At 37.8% G+C, this 14,403-nt stretch overlaps 1 protein-coding gene across 1 annotated transcript; it reads right to left on the reverse strand.

Annotated features, from left to right (window-relative positions):
* Nucleotides 1-654: 654 nt before the first annotated feature.
* LOC112574781 (hillarin-like) lies at nt 655-13,858 on the reverse strand. The gene is made up of 10 exons (XM_025256058.1): nt 13,486-13,858; nt 12,549-12,665; nt 11,655-11,884; nt 11,317-11,535; nt 4,490-4,846; nt 3,550-4,117; nt 2,438-2,735; nt 2,013-2,263; nt 1,419-1,598; nt 655-1,283 (listed from the first exon to the last, which is right to left on the reverse strand). The coding sequence occupies exons 1-10, from the start codon at nt 13,492-13,494 to the stop codon at nt 1,227-1,229; spliced, it is 2,286 nt and encodes a 761-aa protein (XP_025111843.1). The 5' UTR covers nt 13,495-13,858; the 3' UTR covers nt 655-1,226.
* Between the last annotated feature and the right edge of the window lie 545 nt (nt 13,859-14,403).

The following is a 14,403-nucleotide window of genomic DNA, read 5'->3' on the forward strand; positions in this document are numbered from 1 at the left end:
CATCACAAAAATACCACTTCAACATTTGTTTCGGATACTGAAACAACTTTTAAACTAAAAACCGTCTGGCCATTCTAAAAACGTTCTCTGCAATGTTGGCAAACAACAACACTGATATCATTGTCGAATCAAACATAGACAAGTCACAGTACACAGTTCCTTCTTCCTCAACCTGTTCTTTTATAAACACTTAAACACCTAATTTGTATATAATATGTAGAAAAACATGAGTCTCAACAAGAAATAAGAAATAAAAGTGTATTTATTAAAGCAAAAAATATAAAATGTACTGTACTGTACAGTACAGTACAGTAAATTGTGTTTCATTTACCGTACCTGTACCAAACTTTATGGCAGGAGGGAATGAATGTGGAGGGAGGAAGGAAGGGGGATGGTTATTGTTTTGAAGGGGAGTCCTCTTCAATAAAAACAGAGGGTAACTGCTCTTCGGGTGTTTCTGTTCTCTGTATCTTTTGCTGAGGAGAATCAGAATCTTGCTCTGCAGTTGCTTGTCTGATTTCTTTACGGAAGAATTTGTCAATTGTTTGCTGTTTTTTTCTCCTCTGCACTCACACAGATGACGCAAGCAAGGCGCACTGGGCCGAAATGAACGCCATTCGGCTCAACTCGGCTCATCTCGGACGTTCGGATGTTCGAGTTCCAAATATTTGTTCGGATTCCAAGACAGAATTTTCTCGAATTTCCTGGTCGAATACCGATTTGGTCGAAAGTCAAGGCGTTCGAGAACCGAGGTATCACTGTACTTACTGAGATATACTGATAATAATTTATGACAACACTGATAAACCAAAGAAACACAGCAGTAAAAGAGAAAGTACAGTGATTCTTAAAACAGCAATTAAGTACATTTTAATTATGTGGATCAAGGATTTTTCCCTTGTCTAAATGAAAATACGAAAGTAATATACTCTAATATAAACAGCACGCATAGAAGTTTTTTTTCCATGAATGAAACCGCTAAACAGTCAAAAGTGGCGTAATAGTCTGGCTGAAAGACAAAAGACAAAGCTCACTGTAGGCTCTTGTTGATAAACAAAACGGGAAGTCGGTAAGAGATCGATTCACTGAAATAAGTGGTAAAATCTTCCTGAAAAAAATTGATTAGGAGTCAGTCTCTTACCAAAGCATTTATCACTTCGTTATGAGTAGGGGAGACAAGTCGCAGCCTCTTCCTGTACCTTTTGTGTTCATCTGTTTGCACGGAGTTATTTTCTCCTTTTGACACTTCCTTTAGTTCGGTACAAGGCGATCTTCTCCAAGCACTGAAAACGTCATGAGTCATATATATATATAATAATTTCATAGAATAATTTTCGTATGACTGTGGTACACGATTTTATTTTTTTTTTTGGGGGGGGGGGGGGCAGTGTAGTCTGAAATACAATTTGTGGACTGACCTGTTTCATGAGTGTTTCTATTGACCTGTACTCGGCAAACGTTCTAACAGCTCGTTCCAGCTTCTGTTCTGCCAGATCCACCTGCTCTCGGGTAAGAGAAAAGTTATCCAAACTGTTCACTTTATTTAACAGCTGTTCTTTGTTCGTTTCCTTCAGTTTGGCGTTGACCTTCTCCCGTGTCTGTTGAAAACCAGAGAGTAATGTTGCGCAGCCATTAACTAGAGCAAAGAAAACCTCTAAAACATCCCCATGTTGGTATATTGAGCCAAAAAATTTAATTTTACCATATCCTTACTCAAAAGTAGTAATAAAATTTTCAATACAATATTTTATCACTAATGTCATCAAGATAACTCAGAACTACAAATTATTTCTTTTATCACTGAATACGGTTCAGAAGTGTATTTCTCTGTTTCCTTGTAACTGCTGGTATTCCAAATGTCACCCTTGTGAAAACAATGAAGAAAAGAATTAGTGAAAGTGAACTGTACCTGAGCGGTTTTTAATCTCACAAGACTGAACACGTACACAATGATTTCAAGGGTACACCGTAGCACCCTTTACCCTGTACAGTAATGTACACCGTGTACTCACGTCAAGTTCCTCCTCGCTTTCTCCAATCAAAATGAAGGCTGCAACGATGACGTCATTGACGTGGTCTGGAAGTCTTCCCTCAGTCGCCTCATCTTTTTTTCTTTGGGACTGCGCCCTCCTTCTAATTTCTTCCTGGCCCTCTTCAAAACAAGCCTGTTCCCGAGCCATTTTACTGACACAGGTGTTGTCTATTTTCTTGAAGCATGCATTGATCTCTTTCAAGGATTTACTGCTAACGGCCTTCACGATTTCTGAAAAGATAAATTGTACACAGATACACATACCCACATCCACACATACAAACTACCTGCAGAAAAAACCACTTGTACCAATTAGTGAGTTCCTAGTGTCAGTTATGTATGTGTATACTGTCCACACAAAATAAAAAGTTATGGTTATTTAGGTTTAAAAATACTTCTTCGTACCCTCTTGATACAATTTCGTAAGCATTTGCATGGCGTCCTCAATGTCTCCTTTGTTCTGAATGCTTGCAGCCATACAGTTTTCGATGCCTCGAATCAGCTGATCCAAGTTTCCTTCTCTTGTAAAAACACGCACTTCCTCTGTCATACGTTTGTACCACGTTTCTCTGGCTCGTATTTTTCTGTCTAACATCGGGTCTTTAATATCAGTCCTCTCGTCCCTTGAGGCAACTTTCTCTAACATCTTGGCGTCATCGTTGCCAAGAGAGACCCATGCATCTTCATAGAACTGTAATTTATTCTGTAAAATGGAAATATTTATATTAAGGCGATATGCTATGCATTTTGAGTGTTCTGTAGTTTAGTGGGTGTTACAGGTACATTTACATACGGTGCAAGCCAAATTAAAGACGATTTTATTGTTATGATTTAAAATCATTTTGAGATAATTTCTGTTAAAACTCTTCATATTATCATTGGTGGCGAAGAATCTCAAATCGAATAGAATCTTACATTTATGCCGCGTAAGACAACCAGAACATAATTCTTCACGCTACAACAAATAAGAGTAATACTGCGTTTCTGTCAAATAGCATGTCTGAATAAATTAAGTTAAATATACTTCTCTTGATACTTTATATGCATTACACAGACATTCATAAATTTTATGAATAAATATAAAAACTAAAGAGACGACACAAAACACTAATATACAAATATAATAACATGAATTTTCATTTTTACTAGCTTCATATTCAAAGATGACTCATAGTATTATTGATTTAACGACTCATACAAACTACTGTACAATGTAGTAGATGCATTAAAAAAGCTAAATCAGACTCTAATGTATCATACAAGCTATGACCTACTTTTTAGTTCAAACTTAGGTAACCAATTCCAAATGTCAAATTATTACATATTCTGAAATCATGATTTTCTAAGCTTTTCAGATTATAAATACTCTAACATAAGAAGATAAGGTTGTCGGCTAAACAAATTATAGCATTAGACGATGCTATTTACACTGTTATCATACGTCTTAAGCAAACGACAGCATCATTCGGAATGTCAATATAATGTGACACGTGCATGAAATTCTAAAATAAAAATACCTTTGTGTCTTTGTCCGTGATTACTTCATTCAGCCTTTCATCGCTGGTCAGCAAGTAGTTCAGAACATGACAACTAGACAATGTTTTTGTAGATTGATCATTTTCTTTTATGTTTTTTATGGTATCGACTTCAAGGGAATATTCCGGTGTCGGGTCGTCTGCCGGGAGTCTCACCGTGACCGTTACGTTATCGTCTTCTCGCCCCACGATGACGTTGTCCCGAAGCTCTTCTGGTTTCCGAGTGGAGTGGACCAGTCTGGCCGAGATGTCCACGTCATCTTTAACCTTAAAGTGTATGCTGATCTCCTCACCACTTTTCACCGGCACAACCCCTTCCGTGTGGGAAGGCTCCGACAACCCAGCTTCAGCAGCTGCTTCACCAAAGCCAAACCCGTTTTTTGGGCAGGACGGCAAGGGCTGTGTGTCTGGAGCCGCATCATCACAGATGATCTGAAAGTCCACTAGGCGAGAGATTTTATCTCCATGAACTCCTAGTACTCTAAATTTGTATGTTCCTGCTACTGGAAGTCTGACCAGAAATGAGTTCGTCTGCTGCGTCCGCTTTATTCTGGAAGAACACTTATTGTTAAAATAAACAAAATCGTACTTGGGTAGTTATTGGTAATACGTTTGTCTGTTTTAAATAAAATACTTAATATTGCAGAGGCTAACATCATTTAAATAAAAAGCTTCGGTAGTTATTGGTAACATGTTTTTTCTTTTTTAAGTAAGATACTAGCTATTGCAGAGGTTTACATTCTCTTTAAATATCTAAGTGGAAAATATTTGCTATGTTCGAGAGAATTGCAACATTCAACAACTTTGAAATATTTAAACAATTGTATTTTCACAACTTATGCGATATAGTGACAAAAGTAGTATTTATTTCTCGACCTTCCTGTGCGATATTTCTTGTGAGGTTAAAAAGTATTATCCTTACATAGTTACGTAGAGTTCTGTTTGTTTCTCCTGTGGAAATTTTCTTCCTGAACGACCTTCGTAGAAAAGCATCTTGTACTCCAGTTTATAACCAGCTTCCTGACTAAACATGTCGATTAAACACCATCCAGTTGTGGACTTGATCACGCACGTCAACGGGCTGATCAGCTTCCATCCAGACGAAAAATACTCCCTACGTAAGTGAGGGGACTCAAAGAACTTCTCTCGTGTCCATGGTTCAGTCAGCAATTGTTTCTCTTTCTCATATGGGTGACAGATGTAAATCATCTCCTCAGGGTCAGTCAGGAAATAAAATTCGTTGAACATGGGCGTCAGGGTACCTACATTTTCTGTGGTACTAAACAACAAATAGTAACATAATGACTAAGAAAACTGTCAGTATAAAGTGTGATATTCTATAAGTGTTACTGACAAGATCTTGAGATCAGTAAGTGCTGCATCGCCATACTATCATTCCCGAATACATTTACTGTATGTTGTGTTTGAAAACAAAGAATGAGTATAAATTAATGGTAAACAATAAACAAGTTTTCTTGCTAATAGAATGAATAGAACCATGCAAACAAGTAGCTCTTGTATTCTTTTAAGTAGATTATAGGTATTGATATTAGTTGTTTTTCTCTGAACCATGGCAAAGATTTTAGAGATCTTGCGAACGTTGCCAGGATATATATATATACATCACAAAAGGCAATAGTTTAAGAAAGTTTTACTGCAATTTTTTTTTAATTAAATGTATATCTGATTTTTAAATAAGGTAATGCATAATCCACAAAAATACATAAATTTAGACTGCTAATATTTTCAACACTGTGCAGATATTTATAAAATATATTGGAATGTATTTTATTGTACTTTATAACAGTCAAAGGAATGACAACATCAGGTACATGTGTAATGGGGGACTCTACAGAATATGCAATAGTTTTTTGATTGCAATAAGACATTATTATGTTGAGCAATACTGTTTCTTGCGATGAAAAAGCGTTAAAATTCTTCCTAGTTTTAGGATATAATAACAAATTGCCAGCGCCAATGTACGAACCTGCTTTCTAAACGCCGTTAGAGGATTAGGACCTGAATAGTTTATTATTTTCACGCTACTAAGACTGTTGGGAATAAAAAAGATAAAGATCATCCCCTAACCTTTTCAGGTCGTTGGGGGTGAGGTGTTAGATACATCACTTTTCTCGGGGCCAGCTATTACTCGAGGGCAATGCTCATCTCCTCACCCTCTATGTAGTCAGATGCCCATTGCCACCTGGGTTAACTAGGAAAAGTGTTCTAATCGGGTACTGAGCCAGCGCGCTCTCAGTTAGGACGCAGGTATGTTGATATTCTACTCCAACGATAAAAAAAATCAGATCACTAGGACTACACACAAATAAAAACTTAAAAAAAAGAATCTGTGGAGGCATGCAGCCACACTACAGTCCATAATGCTGTTAGACATAACCATGAGAGTCAGCAGCGGTCACAGATCAACACACCCTGGTTTGACCCTACAGCTACAGTCAAGCAGCCGTACCACAGGAGGTAGCCATAACAGAGACCAACCTAGCAACACTACCACAGGAAATAGCCATAACAGAGACCAACCTAGCAACACTACCACAGGAGGTAGCCATAACAGAGACCAACCTAGCAACACTACCACAGGAGGTAGCCATAACAGAGACCAACCTAGCAACACTACCACAGGAGGTAGCCATAACAGAGACCAACCTAGCAACACTACCACAGGAGGTAGCCATAACAGAGACCAACCTAGCAACACTACCACAGGAGGTAGCCATAACAGAGACCAACCTAGCAACACTACTATAGGAGGTAGCCACAACAGAGACCAACCTAGCAACACTACTACAGGAGGTAGCCATAACAGTGACCAATCTAGCAACAGGTCCCAACCACTACTCACAGACATGTTCCAGCGGTCACAGATCACCACTTGGTCTGCCAGCACGAGAGGTACACAGAGACAAGAAACGGACCGGAGCTAGGGATGGGGCCCTTGCCCCAACCTCACTGACTTACAGGAAACATTAACTTCCCCTGCTATCTGTGTTTCAAACATGAAGATAATGTCGTGGAATGTTCAAGGACTAAAATACAAACTAAAAAGGCCATTCTTCAGAGAGTTCTGTGGAAAGTTTACAATTTTTGCTTTATTGGAGACCTGGTCATGTCAGCTGAGTGAGATAGAAGATGCCTTCTCAGACTATGTTGTATACTTCTCTTCACGTGAACAGAGACTCAATGGTGGTGTAGCTGTTTGTATTCATAAAACTGTGTTGACAGGTATTATACTTCTTAAGCTGGCAGAGGATTTTATTTTTCTTAAAATAGGTAAGTCTGTTTTGAACAGCTGGGAGGATATTATTGTTGCCTGTGTATATGTAGCACCAGAAAGATCAGTAATCTATTGGGATGACAACAGTAAAGGGATAGAAAATTTAGGTCAACATATGAATCAATTAGCTAGTGAACATCCGTACTTACCATGGTTGTTATGCGGTGATTTTAATGCCCGCATGGCGGAACTTAGTGATGCTGACTATGATGACAGCGATAGACATGTACACCCCCTAAAAGACCTTAAAATTCTGTTTGAGACATCTGTAACACCCCCTCCACGCTCATCCAAAGATCTTAGCATAAATAAATTTGGTCAGGAACTTATAAAGCTCTGCAAAGAATTTGATATTTTTATTGTTGACGGTAGATCAACCGGGGCGTGTGCGGACGTTTCGCCGCCGGACGTTTCGGAGTCGGACGTTTCGCCGCATTATGTCAGAGAGAGAGAGAGAGCTTACTTACTTCTCAAAGAATGAAAGTAACTACTAGATTACACAATAATTCTTTATTTCAAACAAATTTTACACACAGACTTCACAGACAGTTCACTTTGATTGTCACAGATTATGACCAACAGCTTTGAGATACATTTATACAATGGCGAGAGAAATGTGTGAGCTAACGGTTTACATGAGGAGGGATAGTGAGAGAGAGTTCACTGAAACATTGATACAATGGCGAGAGAAATGTGTGAGCTAAGGGGCGTCACACACTTGACTTCGGCTAAAGGTCCCGCGTGAAATGCCGAAATGAAGTCTCCCGCGCCGAAACGTCCGGCGGTGAAACGTCCGGCGGCGAAACGTCCGGCGGCGAAACGTCCGTGTACCCAACCGGGGATGAAAAAGGAGAAATTACATGTGTAGCTAACAGGGGCAAAAGTGTTGTGGATTATTTCATCTGTTCAAGCTCCATATTTGACTTGATCTCAGAAATGCATGTGGACAATAAGGATGAGTCAGACCATTTCCCTATTGTTATTACATTGTTAAAAGATTCAGATACCCAAGGTAGTGATACAATAAATACCACAATTCACTTAGAAGATGAGGTTAGATATATATGGCAAGACCAACATGAAGCACAATATACTGAATATCTGAAAACAAAAGCAGAGATAGAACTTTCAACGTTTTTAGTCTCTCTTGATAAAAGTGTTGAAGACGGGTCCTCCTGTTTTGTAGATTTTCTTCAGAAAGCAGCTTCCCACATGAAATCAAAGCACACTGCACAAAAACATCGGACCCAGCCACAATGGTGGGATGCAGAATGTGCACATACAAAAAAAGTGAAACGCAAGCAGTTAAGAACATTTAGGAAGAGCAATACACAATTCGACCTACAAAAATATTTAAACCTCAAGAAAACATTCAAAAGCCTATGTAAAACAAAAAAAGAAAAATATGACGAGCGTATAATCAGTGATCTGAACACTGCATGTAATGACCCTAATACTAGAACATTCTGGCAGAAAGTGAAAGCTCTTACAACAAATGCATATAATGATCGCAATAAAATAGCTCCTCAGGCATGGTATGACTACTTTAGAGACCTCCTAAATATAACACAAACATCACGGGATAATGATTTTGACAGACAGGTTGAAAGCTCAGTACATGTTCATAATAAAGGGAACTGTGAGAAATGTTTACATTTTAGCGCAAACTCAAACATAGAAGAAGAAATTTCTCACTCGGAAATACTTGAAGCTATCCGTTGCCAAAAAAAAAAGCAAAAGCACCTGGACCTGATGGATTACCTTCTGACCTATTTAAGATTGCAGATAACATCCTCCTAAAATTTCTACATCCCCTCTTTAATAAAGTGTTCACAAGTCCCTTACACAAGAAAGGTGATAAAGGTAAAGTAAATAACTTTACAGGGATTTCACTTTCAAATATTATTAGCAAACTGTACAGCTGCATTATTAACAAAAGACTGACCCAATTCTGTGAAGAAAATAAACTTATCCCAGAAGCTCAAGCAGGTTTTCGTAAAGGTAACAGTACAACAGATAATATTTTTTGCCTTCAGTCACTGATTCAGAAATATTTGACAAAACAAGGTGGACGCTTTTACACCATTTTTGTAGATTTTTCGAGAGCATTCGACACTATTGACAGATCCAAATTGCTATACACCCTGTTAAAAAGGGTGTCCATGGAAGAATGTTTCAAACGCTACATAGTATGTATAAAAATGTGAAAGCGGCTGTTAAGGTTGGATCTCAAATAACTGACTACTTTGATTGTATATCCGGTGTCAAAGAAGGATGTGTACTAAGCCCTTTACTGTTTTCCATATTTCTATCTGAGCTTTGGTCAGACCTAACATTATGTGGTGCACGTGGTATTGATGTCCTGGCAGATCCACTTGGGATCTCCCTTTTGATGTATGCTGATGACATTGCTATTAATGCTGATTCCCCTGTTGACCTTCAACGTAAAATATGTTATCTTGAAACATTTTGTAATAAATGGGGACTTACAGTCAATATGGATAAAACAAAAATAATAGTTTTTAAAAATGGTGGATTTATTAAAGATTGTGAAAAATGGTACTATGCTGGAAAGAAGATTATTGTAGAACCCAGCTATAACTATTTGGGGATTACATTCACGTCTACACTTAAATGGGTCAAATGTACTGATAGTTTATCTGGAAAGGCATTAAAAGCCTTTGCAGGAGTCAAGAAAATGTATTTTAGACTAAAGAACCTTCCAACAGACATAATCTTTAAAATATTTGACACAAAAATAAAACCTATTCTTTTATATGGATCTGAGATTGGGGGATGAAAGCAATACAATGATATAGAGAAAGTTCAAATAAAACTTTGTAAATTAATTTTAAATGTAGTTAGGGATGTTAGAAATGATATAGCTTTGAGTGAATGTGGAAGGCTTCCTCTTGTGTCTGATTCATATATAAGAGTTATTCAATACTGGTGCAGAATATTAACGTTGCCAGAACACAGGTACCCAAGACAATGTTACAACATGTTATATTTACAAGATAAGGCAGGCAGAACCAACTGGGCATCCCAAGTTAGAATTTTATTATGTAGCTACGGTTTTGGATATGTGTGGGAATGGCAGACAGTTGGTAATCTCCCCTTATTCATCACCACTATAAAAGAAAGATTCAAGGATTGTTCTCTCCAAAAATGGCATGATTCAGTATCTTCTTCTTCTTCTTCTTCAGATTACTGCGATTACCAGCCAGATTTACTTAGACTAGATATTACGACGTGAACATAGACGGGTCCTGTGTTTGCTGAGAAGTAATTGTTTACCCCTTAATGGAAACACCCGTCACCAAACTAGCAACAAACCTGAGTGCAAGCAATGTGATAGTCAAAGTGTGGAAGACCGATACCATTTTCTGTTAATATGCCCTAAATATACAATTCTATGTAAGAGATATATCCCACTCTTTTACCATAAATTCCCCTCATCCTTTAAGGTTCACCTTTTGTGTAAGAACCTTAAGGGTAAAGTAGTTATTAATGTAGCCCTCTATATAACAGAATGTCTGAAAATGAGGACATCATGACAGTGTACATATAATTACTTAGAACTGAATTTCATTATACTGTTTATTATTTAACTAAAAACCAAATACAACTAAAAGGTTGATCATGTACAGCAACCCACTGTTAATATGCATGTAACATACAATATAAGAGGTTGATGTGAACCAAATGGTATTTGGAAATTGTAAACTACACATGTAAGAACCTAGAGTGTAGAGTAACCATTAGAGATGTCCTTTACTTAAAAACAAGGTTTGTAAAGGAGATCTGCATGACCATGAGCATTACATGAGGATGAATGTCTGAATCTTGTCTGACTGTTATTATTATGTGATGTTGATGTGGGCCAGATGGCCTCATAAAAACTGAATGAATAAAATATTAAAAAAAACCACCATGGTGTCAGAACACATGTACCTCATTTAACACGAGTACATCGATATTATTAGTAGAATAACAAGAATAGCCCTGTTATAATCGCAACAAAGGAATGTGTGTATTTTATACTTCATATTCATAGGTGCTTATTTTTCTGTTATCAAATTATTTATGTATCAAACGCTAAAGACTATATGAGCATAATTATCGCTATTTACAATTGTAAATTTATGCTGTTGCTGCTGCTGATGATAATTATGATAATACGTAAGGTAGTAAGGTTATAAATGGTAAGGCGGCGAGAAGGAGCAAAGACGGGCACCGCCGTTAGAAGAAGACGCTGGCCTATAGAGACGTGTCGTATCTACCTAAAACGACCTAAAAATGTTACGAGGACGACATATACCTCGGCTTTACTTATGTTATCCAGTTTCTTTGTAATGTAGCGCAGTTTTATCCTTTATTACTTTTGTCGACTTAAAAAACTTCCTGCCTACAACTTTACACGGAAATAAGCAATAAGATAAAAAAAAAATTACCTTGTTCTTATCGGCTCTCCAGAATCCTCAATCAGCACCAAATTTTCCTTTTGGTAACCACTTGCTGCTGCAAAGGCCCAACGAGGAAACACAAACCGCCAGCTGTTTGCCACGTAAACAACTGCCCAGGTACATTGTCCTTTTATATCAACATCACCTGTCTCGTAGGTTGTACCTTTTACCTTGCCGTCCACAAGAACACATGGGATTCTTGCAGCTCTGTGAAATTATGACAATTATTAACTTAGAAGTGCTAGGATGACAGCTGTATATTGTAGACAGTCTTCTTTTGATTTTACGACGCGAGTAAATATTACGTTAGTGATACAAATGATTACCTGCACATCTTGGCGAACATTCTATCGATTAAACTATTATATTTTGATGCCTCCTGTAGGTAATATTCTGGACTGCTGCTGTCTTTGCATCTGCCTGTCTCTTGTCGACATCCTATGTTCTGAGCGCTCATCCACACAAAAATGGTTCTTAACTTGTGTAGATCGGAGCTCAAATGACTGGTGAGGTGTTGGACAAGTTTGTCGAAACTGTCTTTTGGTGAATGAAGTTTCTGAAACACGCACAAAATGAGGAAATGGAGAGGACAGTGTAAAAATGGAATGAAAGGGAGGATCTAACATCTTATTATTGCTGAATTCTCTTTGACAACTCAAACAGAGTGGTTCTTGATAGATTTGTTTTGCATGTTTCTATACACTGTCACCAGAGGAAGTGCTTGAATTAAGTTTTACGAACAGCAGGCAGTGCTGTTATTCAACCACATCCCAGGGAACGATGCTTCTTTTGGAATTGGGGCAGCCGCTGTCTTCGTGTTTTGTTGTTTCAGACGACGGGTAATAAGAGTGTGAAAGCGTTTTCTGCCCGAATCAGTCTTACACCATTACATAGACCGGTGTTTCTGGTAATTTCTTAAAGATATATAATTACAATGTATCGTAGTTTAGCTAGAATGTGTATTACTTCTGTTTTTATCCGTCTTCTGTCTATATTGGACAGTCCACAGGAGTAGGGAGAACATTGTACCGAGCAACAACTCTTTAAAGTTTATGTCATCCTGTGAAGTGAGGAAATCAGTCCTGCAAAATTTAGGAAGTACATTACAGTGTTGGTCATATTTACTCATAAGAAATCAATTAAAGTGACCATGTTTTATTCATCGTTGCAAGCTATAACTATGCTCAGTAGCTATCAGTCCTAATGATTCTTATTCGTACCGCCCGAGCGTCCTTGTCCACCTCTGTGAAGTCTTCATCTCGGAGTAGGTCCTCCTTGCGGGTCTCCGGTGGACATAGAGGTGGGTACCAGTCCTCGAGCTCCCATAGATCCTGATCCTTAAGTAGACAGAGATAGGAAGAAAACATCAGCAAAATATGAACGACTCTTGTCTTGTTTTTATAATGGTTGAGATATAGCCAAATACAATTTTCTCCACTTACCTCTCATATTTTTCAATAAACATATAATGTATTGTAAACTGCAAATTTATAGACCTATCTGCACAAGTGTTTGTATTTACTTTCATATGTTGTGATATCACTTATCGATGAAGATGCGTTTTAATACTGTCTTTTCTATTTATTCGTCTTCCTTGTTTTTTCTTCACCTCACTTTGGCAGCAAGTAAAATTACATCACAGCAAACTTACGATGAAGTTTTGAAGAGAGGAAATGTACCATAAAATACATTTCGAAGCACAATAGCATCACTGAAGTGTAAAAACAATTTAGAGGACACTTTCAATAAGATTCACCAACTCGACGTACCACTGTGTTTATCCTTATTTAACTATTCATTTTTTTTTTTAAATTGGTCTTTGTCATTTAAACAGAGAGTACACTTTTGGGACACGTAGCCCACTGTTGTAAAATGATACTATATTCACAAATTTCTTACAGACTAAAGACGACAAAAATACCCTTCATCCGGTCTTTACTTCTCAGGATCTTACGAGAAGATAATATGGCTTTGCTCATTTTTATAAGGTTGTAGTGTAAGGTTGAGATTTGATGTCACATTAACAGCTTTGCTTGCACATAAATATACTGCTTTATTGGCGCGCCCTCCCCCCACACACACGTTTTCACAAATCTTATGAATATTCAAGCTACAATTATTTAAGTGCAAAAATAATGAAGTCACATGACGTCTGACCTGATTCATCTGTGAAGTATGAGGAAGCAAGAACTCTCGAAATTCTTCTTACTTCGGCCAGTTGCTTTTAGAAATATGGCTGATCTGGCAAAAAAAAAAAAAAATTGTTGTTGATAATAATCATCCTCCCTTAAATTGTTTCCGTAATATTCATTTCACTTTCCTCGGGGTCTAGTGGAGGAAGTCTGCTGCTCCACTCGGGTATCAAACCGTCGCACCATCGGGTTCGGACTCCATTGCTCTAAGTTCTCGGGTTTTACCAACATGGCAGACGTCGGATGCACAGCAGACTTAGTAAGGTCTTCTTGCAGAGATTAATTCTGTTTCAATACATTTGAGTAGAATGGACATTTGTAAGAAAAAAAGAAATCGAGCTAATAAATAAACAGACGGTACCTACTTGAATTGCCCAGAGGTAGAGAGATTTGTTTCATTCACAGGCCTAATATAGCTGTACATAATGATATGTTATCTCAGTCTGGTGCCCTATCCTAGTTAAAGCGAGACATCAGACTTTAAAGCTACTTTCAAATAAATAATATTGTTCCGCCACTTTTAGCTGGACACAGATACGTTAGAATCACAAAAATTGCCGTGAGTCTCACAAAGGTGAGCTGCTACAGCACCTCACCATCATCTACTTAAGTTTCTACCACTGACTGCAGACTTCAGTGACATCAGATGTGAAAATGTAGGACAGTCTGTATCTAAGTTTCACCATCCTTCCAAAAATATTATTGAGAAGTTTCTCATTTCGTTACAACATAATGACTGCGCTGTATGTTGTTAGCCTTTCAACAATGTTTATCAATTTTATTTTTCACTCTACTAAGTCTTTAACACGCCAGTGTCCAAATCTCGTTATCAAGAAAGTGTCTCAGTCTTTTTGAGAAAACAGGTTACTGCGCTATCAGTTGA

Source organism: Pomacea canaliculata, linkage group LG11 (genome assembly GCF_003073045.1).
Source record: "Pomacea canaliculata isolate SZHN2017 linkage group LG11, ASM307304v1, whole genome shotgun sequence".
NCBI classification, from domain to species: Eukaryota; Metazoa; Mollusca; class Gastropoda; order Architaenioglossa; family Ampullariidae; genus Pomacea; species Pomacea canaliculata.